The sequence below is a fragment of the Panthera leo genome, chromosome D3 (genome assembly GCF_018350215.1).
Source record: "Panthera leo isolate Ple1 chromosome D3, P.leo_Ple1_pat1.1, whole genome shotgun sequence".
Taxonomy (NCBI): domain Eukaryota; kingdom Metazoa; phylum Chordata; class Mammalia; order Carnivora; family Felidae; genus Panthera; species Panthera leo.
In genome coordinates this window covers 35388044-35405017 of record NC_056690.1, presented here as the reverse complement: position 1 = coordinate 35405017, position 16974 = coordinate 35388044, and the positions used below count along the sequence as shown (strand labels likewise).

Genomic DNA, 16974 nt, shown 5'->3' with positions numbered 1-16974 from the left:
AACAACCAGTTGGATAATCGTTACTGTATTATCTAATTCAGAGAACATCAAAACTTATGTTTTCATTAAGTGATACACTAAGAAGTTAATTTTATAAGAATAGCCCATTGTTGTAAACAAAACCTAATATTTTTAACTATATATTTTTTAAAAATTAGATTACACCACCACCTTCACTGTCAGATCCACTTAAAGAGCTTTTTCGGCAACAGGAAGTTGTAAGGATGAAACTACGTTTGCAACACAGTATTGAAAGGGTAAGAAATGTTTACATTTATGCTAAAAATAACATTTATATTAAAAATATTTTAACAATAGACTATAACGACCTATATTATATATATACATACATACACATACGCAAAACACACACACACACAATTTTCTTAGGAGATTTTCCTTATTTAGAACCATTTTGGGAAATGGTTTGATTTTGATGTCTTGTTCCTGTGCAGTTAGATGGAGAATTTTTAAACCTGTTTTAGGGTAGCTGCCCCTATGTTATGGTTCATGTTGAGTGTATTTTTGATGTATAAAAATCTCTTAATAATTTCTTGTTATCATTTGTTGAATTAAAGCAGTGAATTCCTAGTTAGTTGGATTTCCAAGTTTTGGAATTGTTGCTTGATACCAGCTCCTTTAGTGCAGAATACTTACAAAAGCTGTGTTTAGTGTTCCTTATACGTCTCCTTTCATATTCTAGTTTCTGGTGGTTAGTCTGGGCATGGAATGACATGAAAAAAGCTGCTTATTTAGAGAAATCATGAAAGTCATTTCACTTAGATTGACAAAAATATAATACCTTCTTAATCTTTTGGGAGGGTCAAGGATTCTGGAACTTAATATGAGCTGCGATCCTTCAAAGAGGTAAATACATACTCATCCAAACAAAAGTATGCAATTTCTTTAATTCATACATTGATTCCCTAGGGCTCAGGTTTTTAACTTTTTGTGTCCTGGGACCTCTGTAACAATCTGGTAAATATAAACCTTTTCTCAGAATTCTGTTTTTAAATTAATAAACTTACAGCATTACAAACAGAACAGTAAATGAAAGAAGCACTGATACAGATCTTACAACATTGTGCATGTCAATGAGTGGTTTGTTCTCAATAAGAAGTTAGGTCGTATAACATGTCAATAGCTATTTCAACCACCAGGCATGTTTCAAGCCAGTTGATAACATATTTTTATTTGTGCATCTATCCATGCTACAAAAGCCATGCTGCCTTACAGACAGTTAAGAATTCTCATTTGAACAGTGCAATTTTCCAAACTTTAACAAAGAGTAAAAATGACTCCCATCCGTTCATATGTTGACCAACAAACAATTTAGAATTGCAGAGTACTAGAAAGCAATTTAAGATGCCTGACCAACGTGACAGCAAACAGTGATACCATTTGGGGGCAATACCTGCAACAATTAAGAATTGAAAATCCTTGTGATTTCTGTGGATGGCAAAGTTGCAGATACTTCTGATATTACTGTGGTTTGTGGCCCATGTTCATAATTGAAAGAAATGCCAGTTGGCAGTTGGTAAAAACAAAGATCTGATTTTTCCCGTTCCATGTTCACTTTGAGACATACATAACCCATGCTCCGAAGACATTGAGAAGCTGTGTTCCAGAAGTTCAAGGACACAACATTAAGTGGACTGTTTAGGCTGTCATTCACACAGTATATCTCTGTGAAGTATTTTAGCAGAAGGAGTCTGACTTCAAATAATCTATTTCTTGGGGCACCTGGATGACTCAGTCGGTTAAGCATCTGACTTCGAGGCTCAGGTCATGATCTCATGGTTTGTGAGTTCAAGCCCCACATTGGGCTCTCTGTATCAGCACAGAGCCAACTTCGAATCCTCTGTCCCCTTTTCTCTCTGCCCACCCCCCCCCCCACTCATTCTCTTTCAAAATAAATAAACTTAAAAAAAATAATAATATATTTCCAGACAGTGTTAAGGGATTTTTGGTTATTGCTCTTAATCTCTATACAACTGCAACCAGTTTTTTAGAAAACTTTTCTTCTAGCTATTTTTTCTTAGTATCTGTTTTTTTTTTTTTTTTTGGATATTTTATCACTTAAAGTCCCACCTTAAACTTGTAGTTAAATTAATCCTAAGTGTTAGACTTACTTCTTCTCTTTTGTGTATCATTTGTCACATCAGAATTTAAAAGAGATTAAATAGGACTGTGTTTCTTTGTCTTTTCACTAAATTATAAATACAGCAAAACTGGACAGCAATACATATGTGGATATAAGGCCTGCATGCTCCAGTAGGGGAAGGATAAAGTTCTTGTCAAGTTGAGGGAGAATGGGGAACATGGTGGAGAGCAAGACCAGCCACACCCTGAATATTCTCTTAGCCCAGCCTGCCAGACAAAACCCACAAAATGATAGACATCTTCTAACTGGAGAATTCCTGGACTCATTACCTCTGTCTTTGAAGTTCCAGTCGTCCACAGTTCCCAGAGTTGTCCTCGTTGATGTTTAAGCCAGAAAAGACCGTTACCACCAGATGGCACAACTCTATAAACCAGTATCATGATGGGTTGAGATCTGTAGCTACACCCTAGGAATTCCCAGTCTGCTAAATGCAGAAGATCGCCCACATCATTTCATTAACTTTATGATAGGGTGACTCTGCATATTACATAATTGGAGGTTTTGCACCCCACTTAACACATTTGAAGGCAGGATTGCACTGTCATTGCTAGAGGTTTAAAATTAGCATCAAAGTACAGTGTTTGTTTCTGTGAAAATATTCATTATAAAACAAGCTGCTACCACAACGGCACACCACTTCACACCCATCAGAAAGGCTGTAATTAAAAGATAATAACGAGTGTTGGCAAGGATGTGAAAAATTGGAACCCTCACACACTGCTGGTGGAAATGTAAAATGATACAGCTGCTGTAAGAACAATTCGGCAGTTTCTGTCCAGGTTAAACATAGAACTGCCATAGGACCTAGTAGCTCCACTTGTTAATTACCTAAAGAAACAGAAATTATGCATCCAAACAAAAACTTGGAGGATGAATGTTCATGGCAGCGTTATTCATGACAGCACGAAGGTAGGAACAACCCAAAAGACCATCAGCTGATAAATAAAACGTGGTGTGTTTGTGTATGGGAATATTATTCGGCCATAAGAAGGGATGAAGTGCTGATGCTGCACACAGATGAACCTTGGAAACATGTGACACGAAAGAAGCCATTCATAAAATACCACATATTATATGGATCCGTTTGTAAGAAATGTTCAGAGTAGGTAAGTCCACAGCAACAACAACTAGCGTAGCGGTTGCCAGGGGAAGAGGAGGAATGGGCCACGACTAGTGATGGGTATGAAGTTTCTTTTGGGTGTCATGAAAATGTTTTGAAACTAGTGGTAATGGTCAAACATCTTGGTGAATATACAAAAAGCCACCATTGTACATCTTAAAAGATAATTTTTAAGAAGAGACTGCCACTTTTGGAAAGAGCATTTACTTAATACTTTTAGAACACTTGGAATTCTCAAATCTCAAGCTTTCTGTAAGAAAAAACTACTCTGAGATTCAGGTTCTGTGGTACGTTTTAAGTGATTTTATCTTATTTGAAAAGCAAGCAATTGAAGAATTGTTTTTTTTCCATTCTTGGTTCAACTAGGAAAAACTTATCGTATCCAATGAACAGGAAGTTCTGCGAGTTCATTACAGAGCTGCAAGAACATTGGCAAATCAAACACTGCCATTTAGCGCGTGCACTGTTTTACTGGATGCAGAAGTATACAGTGTCCCACTGGACGCTCAGGTAAAGTGCCAATGATACAGCTAAAATTTTCCTAAGTACAGTGTGTTTTTGTCATCTATTTCCATAAAAGAAACTTGAATTCAGCAATCAATAAAACTCAAAGGAGAAAAGCACCTCTTAGAGAATAAAGCACTGCCAGATCACCTGATCCTCTATTTTCCACAATCCTCTAAACATCAGTGTTATCTTATAAAAGCAGATATTTATAAAACCGATACACGTTTGGAATAGTCCCTTGAACATAACTTATAATTTGTTTCTAAAAAGCCTTTTTTTTTTTTTAACGTTTATTCATTTTTGAGACAGAGAGAGACAGAGCATGAATGGGGGAAGGTCAGAAAGAGAGGGAGACACAGAATCGGAAAACAGGCCCCAGGCTCCGAGCTGTCAGCACAGAGCCCGACACGGGGCTCAAACTCACGGACCGCGAGATCATGACCTGAGCCGAAGTCAGACGCCCAACCAACTGAGCCACTCAGGCGCCCCTGTAATTTGTTTCTAAAGTGGATGTTTACACCTTCAAGCAACTGGAAAACTACTACAGGCATATTAAATTTCTAGATGGCTAAAATAGGGCCAGGCTTTTTGTCTTGATCTTGGATATTGCTGGAATAAATATAGTTGTGAAGAAAACTGTAGCTATGTCTTGGATAAAGTTTAATGCCACATATAAATTATACGAATTTAGAACCAGACATTTCAGTGGTCAGAATTTTTGTGCCTCGCAAACCAGAATGAAATTCATAGGTCATAAGAGAGAATATAATGATGAAAATAGAGAGTGTAAGCACAGTCAGTGAAAGATTATCATAAAAAAATACTAGGAAATGCTGTTTTAGGTCAGACAGTCTAGAAATACAAATGATACAGGGTATATTCCAGAGAAAATTACCTAGTTCTCTCTGGGCTTTTTCTCATCTGTTTAAAAAAAAAAAAAAAAGATTAAACTAGATCAGTAGATTTCAGACTTTCTTAAAATCACCAACCATTTTTATCCAAATGAAAGTATTCAGATATTTGAAAAAGCTATTAAGAATTAATTGGATCTTGGGGCACCTGGGTGGCTCATTCGGTTGGGTATCTTGACTTCGGCTCAGGTCATGATCTCGCCCTCCGTGAGTTCTGGCCCTGCGTCGGGCTGTGTGCGGACAGCTCAGGGACTGGAGCCTGTTTCAGATTCTGTCCCCCTCTCTCTGCCCCTCCCCCGCTCACACTCTGTCTCTGAAAAATAAATAAACCTTAAAAAAAATTTAAGAAAAAAAAAAAGAATAATTGGATCTTAAGAAAGAACTATTTGACTCTGAGGAAATAAACACTGGAAATGCCACTGAGGGACTTTACATAATACAGCTTTAAAGAATTTAAACAGAAGAATGAGTGATTTTTAATAACTGAAATGAACAGTTTAATTGTGTTACTAAAGGCTGGACTAGACCATGTAATATTTTGAGGTCTTTTTTTTTTTTTAACCTTTATTTATTTTTGAGAGAGACAGAGACAGAATGCAAGCGGGTTAGGGGTAGAGAGAGAGGGAGACACAGAATCCGAAGCAGGTCTTGAGGTCTTTTAAAGTTGCGTGCAATTACAGAGTAATGAAATTAATTTTAGGACAATGTAAATCAAGCTACAAGGAAAGTCTTTAAGATTTCTAGTTCAGAATGGTTGAGTAAACATACCTGTTTATTTTTTATTTCTCCCAAAATTTATTGAAATAAAAGACATGTCAAAATAAAAACTAATCCATAGCACAACTGGAAATTGAGATGGAAGGCCACAGGATCAGAACACGATGACATTTCTTTTTTTTTTTTTTTTTAATTTTTTTTTAACGTTTATTTATTTTTGAGACAGAGAGAGACAGAGCATGAACAGGGGAGGGGCAGAGAGAGAGGGAGACACAGAATCTGAAACAGGCTCCAGGCTCTGAGCTGTCAGCACAGAGCCCGATGCGGGGCTCGAACTCACAGACCGCGAGATCGAGACCTGAGCCGAAGTGGGATGCTTAACTGACCGAGCCACCCAGGCGCCCCAAGAACACGATGACATTTCTGATAAATGACAGATGAGAGGGGCACCTGGTTGGCTCAGTCAGTTAAGCATCCAACTCTTGATTTCAGCTCAGGTCCTAATCTCGAGGTTCATGGAATTGAGCCCCATGTCAGGGCTCTGTGCTGACAGTGCAGAACCTGCCTGGGTTTCTCCCTCCCTCCCTCCCCCTCCCCCCCCCCCACACACACACTCTCTCTCTCTCTCTCTCTCTCTCTCTGCCCCTCCCCCACTCATGTACACTTTCAAAATGAGTAAACATTTTTTAAAATGTTTAAAAAAAGGTACTCCTTCCCGTTTTACAGAATAGAAAATTAAGAGTACGTAAATAGTTCAAGATCACACAGTAAGACACAAAGCTGACATTTGAATACAGCCTCTCTTAATTCCAAAACTAGTATTCTTAAGAGTTGATCCAGAATTTCTTTATGGTCGCTCCAAAATATTCGTCCTGGAAAAAATGTTGGCCTCAAAGTCCTGTCTCCCACCTTAACACTCTTTCTCCCTACATATGGTAAACATTAACATTAAAAGAAGATACGAAATCAAGTATACTTGAATAAGAATGTCATAGGTGTGGTACTTAATATAAGATGCCTTTTTTGAGAATCGTCTTTGACTCACAAGGCAATAGGATTCTATTTAACAACTAAGCTCAGCTTCCTAGAAATTCTGGTAATAATCTGTCTATTCAATATGGAACTAAAGGCTTTATCAAACTTTTTAAATATCCAAATTATATTATCCTTTTTCAAAATCTGTTTCGAAACATCATTCCATCACACCATAGAATGATAGGATGGCATATAGGTTTTAAAGTGGGTTATTGGGTAGTATTAACTACTTACATTCTTTTTCAGTCTGATGACAGTAAAACTTCTGTGAGGGATCGCTTTAACGCAAGACAGTTCATGTCTTGGTTGCAAGATGTGGATGATAAATTTGACAAATTAAAGGTACGTATGTTTAGAAATTCAGTTTAAATGGATGCTTCCCCCTTAAATAGAAATTGCAGCTCTGTTAGAGAGGAGTGACTAGGAAAGGAGATAGCAATTAGGCATCCTCATGCCAGCTACAGTCAGAAGGTAAAGGAAAATGAAGACCACAAGTCCCCTTTTCAGGACCAGTGTAGTAAAAAACGAAACTGTCACAGAAGCAGTTTCTAAGGGGCATCTTCATGCTTACTGTCCAAAATACAAGTCTGGTTGTAGTTGTGACGTGAAAGAATGGGAGAGCGATAATGGGATACGTCCTGCAAAGTAAATTCATAAAGAAAATTATTTGGTTTGAGATTTTGAATCCTTTCAAAAATCACGTCCTGGGTGTTCATGATTCTTTGATAATTTGAAATCTCGTTCATTGAAAGAGCAGTTTCAAGTTAAAGTCTGAGATTAGACACTTGGAAAGTTGCAGACCCAGAAATAGCATATAGATACAGACCAGGTAGAGCAGAAATGGATGTGTAATTCAGACGCTTACTCCTCAGAGAGTCTGTGGATGAGATTAATTTTTAAGCAAAGCAAATTTAATAGAGCAATCTCTTAACTCTTCTTTTCAATAGACCTGTCTTTTAATGAGGCAACAACATGAAGCTGCAGCTTTAAATGCCGTCCAGAGATTAGAATGGCAGCTCAAACTCCAGGAACTTGATCCTGCCACCTATAAATCTCTCAGCATTTATGAGATCCAGGAGTTTTATGTTCCCCTCGTTGATGTTAATGATGATTTTGAATTGACTCCTATATAGCAACCGTCACTTCCGGGGGTATCGTCTTAAACTGATGCGGCTCAAGAGTCTTAAACTGTGGAACACTGCCTTTGAGAAAAATACTGATATTCTGCCTTTACGGTTGTTGAGTAAAGTTTGACTGAAGTTGGTTATGTAGTAAACACTGTCATTTTGTAAACAACGAAAAGAGAATTATTTTGGATCCAAGATCCAAACAGTTTCTAACTGAAATCTATTATTTATATTGGTGAGAGGTAACTATTGCCTTAGAGCATGTTGGCCGACTGAGGGAGATACTTTAAAAGTTGAGAATCTGCTAACAGCACCGAAAGTTGTTAGCACTCCTAAGTAACAAGGTAACCACTAGTCTTCAAATCTCTTTCAAGTTTTATTAAAATCTGTCCGTAAACTAAAAGGTTCGGTTCCTACCAAATGGTTTCTAACGTGGAAGAAAAACGTGGCACAAAATTTCTTCAGTTTATTATATCTGTAAATTAACTGTACAGTTTTCTTTTCAAAAGTTTTAATATTGTCTTCCTTTTTAATAACTTATTTTATACATATTGTGCAGATGTAAATCTTGTAATTAATGGTCAGAATGTATACAAAGGGATTGGTAGTCAAAACATGTACAAAGAAATAATTGTAAAACTGTATTGTCTGATGTTTTATTGGACCAAAGTTGTAGTTTGTATGGAGTGTAGTGGTAGTGTGTTCACGTAGCAAAACTCTTAAATAAGGCATGCATGTGTTTGAGTTAGCTTGTTTTCATCACCATAACTGTAAAGGTTGTGACTTAGTTGTATTGCATGCTTCCTATAATTTAACTCTCTCCATAAGCGATGCCTAAAGTAGTGTAGGGTGTTTTCATGCCAGTCTCCTGGGATAGTACCTATGACTCACTATGTTGGACATATTATTTAGAATTAGTCATACAAAGAAACAGCTCTTTTTTCATCTCATGGTAGAACCTGTTCCCCTCTCCCAAAATGCCTTTGAATGAAAATTCTGAAATTGTAAATGTCTATTTTAATACTCAAGTATGAAAGAATCTGTGAATATATGTAAATATGTTTAATAAATTTTATTGGTCATGTTAAATCATTGTAAAACTTTTTTACATTGCTTAAATATAATGTTTTAAGCTTAATAACCTTTGCACTTTTAAAATAAAAACAGTACTCAAATCAAAAAAAAGAGCTACTTGGTAGTCCAAATAAATACAAGAAACAGGCATATTCCAATCAATCTCTGCAGTGTTTATGAAAAATTGATTAATATGTTGTATTTTTTCCTTGTATCAAGATGCAAAACGTAATTTTCAGAATTTTATAATTAAAATAAGATTTGGTATGCTGTTTTTAATAAAATAATTAGCAATATACTTAGAAAAAAGTCCAGTTTCTCCTATACAGTGAGATAGATTAAATATTCAGGAATATTTCAGATCTGAAATCTAAACTACTTAAACATTTTTGAAAGGAAAATTAGGTTATATGTAAAAGTGAACATAAGTATATGGGATAAAATCTACAGAACTTCCCACAGTACTTTCTTGAATTATAAACTAATACTGGATGTTTTTTATTCTGATAGAGAAAAGTAAAAAGCATATATATGAGGAATAAAGTGACTTAAACTCAGCATGCAAGTTGGAAATCCCAGCTAATGGGAGAGAATGTAAAAATTGAAGTTTTTGAGTGCAAAGGTATATATTAAGCTTAGGGGTTTTTGAATTTTTACGTCAATTTATATTTTAATTCATACTGTACTTGGCATGCGCAATAAAGCAGCACGTGTAAAAAGTACACAGTGCAAGGACTTTATTATAAAGGTTGGATGTAGTGTTCTTTAGAAATTTAGATGAAAGATTTGGGCCTTTTTTTATTGGACAAATGGGGCCAAGAAAGGCAGGGTAGATTTTGAAGCACTGGTTTTGTTGAAGTTAAGTTTATTAAGGCTGGGAACATGAAAAGCTAATTTATAAAAGCAATACTTTTTAATATGAAAAAATTAATGCAAATTTTGTTTATACTTTTGCCGAAAAATAAAAAACCAGATTATTGAGCATTGAAGTCATAGAAAATATGAGAGGGATAAATGTATACAGCATTTTGTTCTGACGGTCCAACTGGAAAAGGGGGAGAAAAATCACTGCTTGGCCAAACAGAACAAGCTGCAGAAGAGAAAAAGCAAGAAAGCAGGAATCTGGCATATTTTAGTTGTCCCAGCTTTTTAAGTACTAACTCCAGTTCTCGCCCTCTTCAGTGGTGCCTCAAGTTGCTGGAGCCTCTCTGCCATGATTCTGCTTCTGCAGATTTCCTTTGTAAAGTGACTCAAAGCTAATCGGATGGCTTAAAAGAAAAGCAAATGTCTTCTTGGTGGGAATCTATACTTAAGTAGTTAAGAGCTTTGATATTAAAGATTTTCTGAAGCTCTGAAATGCTAGGAAAAAACTTGGAATGGGGTATATATACCTAAAAAGATTTAGGATTCTGAAAGAGAAATAAAGGATGGTTAGTTTAATCAGTGATTTTTTTTTTTTAACTATTCAAATATCATGAACAAGATACTAAATTGTACCTAAGGATTTGTATTTCTTTAAATCTTGTTCTAAATCATATCTGTTTAATAAATGACTAGTTGATATTTGTGCATGTTATTTAATAAAGAGTTATATTTTTATAGAAAAAATAAGAGTGAAATGTGTGCTAAATGTTTTTTTACTTTCCACTTCCATGTGACTCGAAGCCAAACAGCAGTGGTGACCTGGGCAGTAGCAAAATTGCAGAAATACTCATCTTGGGGAAACAGCCTTGGAAGAATAGTTCGTGCCTATTCAGTAGTAATGTCTCAAAAATGAATTTTAAATGTTAGGTATGCTGCAAACTTCATAACCACAAAAATTTCAAGCAAAGCCCCAGGAGGCTCATTTTAATTGATTTAAGAAGTATCCATTTATTCTAGAAATTGAGTGCAGTGCTAAATTTGTATTCTTAGTTATCCACAAAGTTAGCAATATTTTTTATTCTATCTCTGACACAAAACTCCAAAGTTTTTTATATAGAGGAAATTGACTTCAAAACTCATGAGGCAGTCTTATCTTTTAGTATTTTTAAAGAGAATATTTTCATGATTTTTTTTAAAGTCCTCAAATATTTAAAGCAAATAGATTTTAAAAGTGATAGTCATCTTTGGAAATGCTTGTATGAAGTTTAACTGATTAAATATCTTGTAACTCATTTCCATGGTTGCTCCTTGACACTATAGTCTCCATTGTACCTGGAATGGAGTTGCAACACCTCCACAGTAGTACTTACCCAAAATATTTAGAGTCAGTAAAACCAAAGTTCATAGGACAAACTGAGGCAAATACAGTTTAAATAATTCCCTTAAAATAGCGAGGAAAAAAAAGTACCTAGAATTGTAAGTATTAGCATAAAAACTGAAAAGTACATCTAGAGAGACTGACTTTTTCCAGTGATTAAATGTTAAATGCTACACGGTATCTGCATATAATGTAAATTTTTTATACACGTGCATATCTCCAGAAGAGAAAATAACATACAAGATTATTTACCTAAAGGTAAACACAGTCTTCGTTGCAAGAGGACTCAGTTTTATTAGATGGATTAGTTGCACAGAATGTAAGATTATTTATGAAACACATTTAACTCTATTGATGACTTTTTCAATGCCTTTAGAAAAAAACTATATGCCATATCAAAATCTCTGAGTAGACCTAGAAAAAAGGCTTTTAGGTGGCTACCTTTTCCTCCACTTGTGAAGAAAATTCTCTTGTTAATACACAGAGTTAGGCATGTATAGTGTATGTTTACAGATTAAAGAGCATCCCTGTGTGCGCCCATCACTTAGTTTAAGAGATCATTATCAGTACGTTTCTTCTCAGTTTTTGTTTTTAAACTGACCTAAATCCAGGTTACAAAACAAAACTAAAACCCAGATCTTAAACAGGCAGTGTGTTGGGATAAGTCCTGACAAATGTATACATATATTAACTTTACCCAAATTGCGATTATTTCCAGCTTCTTAACCATCACCACAGAAAGTTCCCCTGTGCCCCTTTTCAGTCAGTGGCTCCCTACCCCAGAAGCAATCACTGTACTTCCCATCACCATATATTACTTATACCTGCTCTTGAACTTTTTATAAATGGAATCAAACAGTATATAGTACTTTCTTGTGTCTGCCTTCTTTCAACATAAGGTTTTGAAATTCATCCATGTTGGATATGCCAGTAATCTGTTCCATTTTCTTAATGAGTAGTAGTATATTGTACAAACTTGTTTATTCATTCTCTTGTTGGTAGACATTTGGATTGTTTCCAATATGGGGACTGTTGTGAATAAAACTGTGAACATGCAAATCTCTTTGTAGACATATTCTTTCATTCTTGGCTACATACCTTGGATTACTGGGTCATAGAGAATAGTTGTATGTTTAATTTTATTAGAAACAGTTCTCAAAAGTGGTTGTACTACTTTATACCCCTACCTATGAGAGACCCAGTTGTTCTGAATCTTCATCAATATTTGGCTGTCAGTCTTCAGTTTTAGCAATTTCAGTGGATGTGTAGTGGTACCTTGTGTCTTTAATTTGCATTTCAATGATGACCCATTGGTCATCATTACTTTTCACATGCCTTTTGACCTATACATATTTTGTGAAATGTCCTCAAGTGTTTTGCTCATTTTTTATTGGGTTGTCTTTATTACTAATTTATAGGAATTCTTTATATATTCTGCATATTAAGTCCTTTGGTCAGATACATTTGTCCTGTGGGGCACCTGGGTGGCTCAGTCCGTTGATTGACTCAATTTCATCTCAGGTCATGATCCCAGGGTCATGGGATTGAGCTCCCCATTGGGCTCTGTGCTGAGCATGGAGCCTGCTTGGGATTCTTTCCCTTTCTTTCCATCCCTCCCCCCATTTGTGTATGTGCTTTCTGTCTCAAAACTTTTTAAAAAAATAATAAAATCTTAAAATCAGACTGATTCCAGGTAACTCAATTGCATGACTGAACCTAATCTATCACTAAAGGAATACAACAAAATCCAGTAGCCAACAATGGAAAAATTACAATGTCTAGCATCCAACAAAAAATGATCAGTCATGTAAAGAAGCAGAAAATTATGACCCTTCACTAGAAAAAAAAAAAAAAAATAGAAACTGAACTAGAAATAAAAGCAATGATGGAACTAGTAGACAAGTTTGTTAATAAAACTATTATAGTCTATGTACAGAAAAGTAGAGGAAAACATAACCATAATAAGGAAAGAATGGGAGATAAAGTTTTAAAACCCCAAATCAAGATTCTCGAGAAAAGAAAAATATACTAGGTGCAATAAACTGATGAGACACTGCAGAAGTAAAGACTAGTAAATTTTAGAACATAGCAGTAAGAAATGACCCCAAATGAAAGATGGAAGAAATGAACAGAGCCTCTGTAAGCTGGGAGACCATATCAAGTGACCTAACAACATGTAATTGGAGACCCAGAGGGAGAGGAGAGGGAGGGGTAACAGAGAAAGAATTTTAAGAAATAATGGCTGGAACAAAAACCTATCAACCTAGAATTTGTATTTGCCAAAAATATCTTTGAAGAACAAGAGCAAAATAATTCTTTTACCAAAGCTGACAGAAATTTTGATACACCCAGAGGAATTAAAATATCCAAAATGGTAAAAATGTATTGTGGGGATTACAGCCTCTATAAAAGTAAAATGCATGACAATGGTACAAAATTGGTAGAGGGAATGAAGGTATGCTGTTGTAAGTCCTCATAAAATGCATGAAATGGTGTGATGTTAGTTGAAGGTAGATTGTGATACATTTTAAGAAGTACACTCTAGGGGCACCTGGGTGGCTCAGTCAGTTAAGTGTCTGACTTCGGCTCAGTTCACGATCTCATAGTTCTTGGGTTCAAGCCCTGCGTCAGGCTCTGCACTGACAGTGCAGAGCTTGCTTGGGATTCTCTCTCACTCCTCTCTCTCTCTCCTCCTTCCTGACTTGCACTTTCTCTCTCAAAATAAATTAAAAAAAAAAAAAATGAAAGATGTACACTGTAAACACTAAAGCAGCCACTAAAGGGAAAAAAGATCTACAACAAATAAGATAATAATTAAGATTAAAGGGAGTCATGAAAAGTATTTCATCAAAAAGAAGAGAAGGAGGAAAATGAAAAACAGGAGAAAATAGAAAAGAAATAGCAAGACTGTAGATTTAAACTCAACCCTATGGATGATCACATTGAATGTGAATTTATACTTTAAAACTGAGATTGTCGGAGTAAATAAAAAAGCAAGTCCCAACTGTATGTTGTGTATAAGAAACTCACTTTAAGTGTAATGACAGACAAGTTAAAAGGATGAAAATGAGATGTTACTACCCACCTATTAGAATGGTGAAAATCCAAAACATTGACGACAACAAATGCTGGTGACGATGTGGAAAAATAACTCCCGTTCATTGCTGGTGGGGATTCAAAAGGGTACAGCCACTTTGAAAGATGGTTAGTGGTTTCTTACAAAACTAAGCATATTCTTCCCATATCCAACAATCATTCTCCTTGGCATTTACCAAATGAGTTGAAAACTTAGGTCCACATAAAAACCTACATGTGATGTTTAGAGTAGCTTTATTCATGATTGCCAAAACTTAGAAGCAACCAAGATGTCCTTCAGTAGGTGAGTGAATAAGTAAGCTGTGTTACATTTAGACAATGGGACATTATTCAGAACGACAACAAAAAAGCTATCAACCATGGAGGAATCTATCAAGACATGGAGGACTCTTAAATGCATATTACCGAGAAGGAAGCCAGCCTGGAAAGCTATGGATTGCATGATTCTAATTATATGACATTCTGGAAAAGGCAAACTATAGAGACAGTAGATGAGTGGTTTCCAGGGACTTAGGGAAAGAGGGGGGAAGAATCGGGGAGCACAGAGAATTTTTAAGGCGGTGAAACTATTGTGTATGATACTATAATGGTGGACATATGTCATTATACATTTGTCAAAACCCATACAACACCCAGGGTAAACCCTGAGGTAAATAATGGCCTTTGGGTGATCTTGTCATGCGTCAATCAATGTGTTGATGTTGGTTCATGGATCGTAACAAATGTACCACTCTGGAGCAGGATGATGATGATGGGGAAGTCTAGGTGGGGGTGGCGGCACTGTATACAGAAGGATACAGAAGACGTGAACAAGGTCAACCAACTTTTCCTAATGACAGTGATAGAACATACCCAACAATAAAAGAATACACTTTTTTTTTTTAAGTATGCACAGAACACCTGATAAATTTGACCATATTCTGGGTCATAGAATAAGTCTCAGTAAATTTAAAAGGATGGAAACCATACAATGTATATTCTATGAGCGTGAGAGAATTTAAATAGAAATCAATAACGAGAGCCTCAAACCCTAACAGTTGAAAATTAAACAACACACTTCTAAATGATCCCTGTGTCAAAGATATCATGAAGGGAAATTAGAAAGTATTATGAACTGAATGAAAATGAAAACACAACATATCAAAATTTGTGGGCAGTTAAATATTTAAGGAAAATGTATATCATTAAACATTCTATTACAAAGGAAGGAAAAAAATAGAAAGGAAAGTACTCAAACCAATTATCTAGATTTCCACTGTAAGCAACTAGAAAAACAGAAGAGGGGAACCTGGGTGGCTCAGTGAGTAAAGCATCTGACTCTTGATTTCAGCTCAGGTCATGATCTCATGGTTCAGTTCGTGAGTTTGAGCTCAGTCTCTGCTTGGGATCTCTCTCTCTCTCTCTCCCTCAATAAATAAATATTTTTTTAAAAAAAGGAAACCAGAAAAACAGAAGAAAAGAAATAATGATAAAAGCCCAAATCAGTGAAAGTAGAAATCTGGAAAATAATAGAAAGAAAATCAATAAAATAAAAAACCTGATTTTTTCAAAAAGATTAATGAAATTGAGAAGCCTCTAGCCAGTGATCAGGAAAATAAGAAAAGATACAAATTAATCAATATTACAAATGAATGACCAGACATGACTACAGAATCCGCTGACATTGAAAGGCTAATAATGGACTATTATGAATTCTATGCCAATAATTCTACAATTTAAATGAAACGAACAAATTCTTTGAAAGACACAATCTGCAAAACCTCACTTAGGAAGAAATAGATAACCTGAAAAATCCTAGATCTATGTTTACGATTTATGATTGCATTCTAGCTAGCAAATCCAGAGCAGACAAGTCCAAAGGTAAGTTTTAAGTTGCCTCTGAGCTGAGTTAAACCAAAACAAATACAAAAGAAACTGTTAAAAGAATCTTGGGTTTGTGGGATCTGGTGGACCGTATTCTCCAAAAATGGCAACGACATCATCTCCCATCTTACGTGCCGTTCTTACGATGACATACCTTTCATCTAGGAGTGCTTGGAACACAGCACAGCTCTGTGACTTCCAAGGTCAGGTCATAAAAGGGGATGCAACTCCCATCTGGTTCTCCTGAAACACTCGTTTGGAAGCTTGAGCTGCCGTGTAAAGAAAGCAGTGCAACTGCCCTGAGGCCACCATGTTGTGAGGTAACTGGAACTAACTCACATTAGCCACCACCTGAGAGGATCTGCGACTCCGGGAAGCAAGCATAATGTCCAGCCCACGTCCAGAGGCCCCAGCTCCCCAGCTCCCCTCCCTTCTCCTGACCGCAGCCTCCATCTGTGGTACCAGCATGAGGGACTCCAAGATGGGAACCACCCAGCAGAGGCCTTCCTGAATTCCTGCCCCGTAAGACATATGACATAATAGAATGATTGTTGCTGAGCTTTGAGATGATGTGTTACGCAGCAATGGTAACCGAAACATGGGACATACGAGCAAGGAAATCTGAGATGCTTCTGAAAACCACAGCAAGATGGGGCTAGATTGTCCTTGACCAGAGATTGATTTACTAACTAAAATTAAAGCGCTAAAAGTTCTGTACTGGTACCAAGGTTTTTGTGTGTGTGTTTTCAGACTTTGTTCACAGGCTTAAATTATTTTCCAGATTTGGGCAGTGTTCCTGTGTGTATTTGTAGAGATATTAGTTCATTAAAATCGTTACTTGAGTAACCATCTTGTATTAGGCTCTGTGCTATGTTATCGCTGAATAGTAATGTCCTCAGTATAGGATGTAACATTTCCACATTTTTGTACCTATATTCTGGTTTATTCAGCTTAAAGATGTAAAGAAACCAAAAAGGTAGTCAATGTAGTTTGAAGGACAGGAACGACCATGAGGCTCGGCCCAGGGGAATGATTGTAATGTGATATTTTCGTTTGAAGTCAAAAAGTCCAAGTACCAATATGGCTCTGAGATTTGTTTTAAAGATTTTATTTTTAAG

At 36.1% G+C, this 16974-nt stretch overlaps 1 protein-coding gene across 1 annotated transcript in view; it reads left to right on the top strand.

Annotated features, from left to right (window-relative positions):
• The window catches only part of ANKRD12 (ankyrin repeat domain 12), a 127223-nt gene extending 114807 nt beyond the window's left edge, over positions 1–12416 (top strand). The window contains 4 exon segments of the mRNA XM_042910151.1: positions 159–257; positions 3651–3794; positions 6701–6796; positions 7402–12416. Coding sequence (XP_042766085.1) covers positions 159–257; positions 3651–3794; positions 6701–6796; positions 7402–7587 — 525 coding nt within the window. The 3' untranslated portion in view covers positions 7588–12416.
• The last annotated feature ends 4558 nt before the right edge of the window (positions 12417–16974 follow it).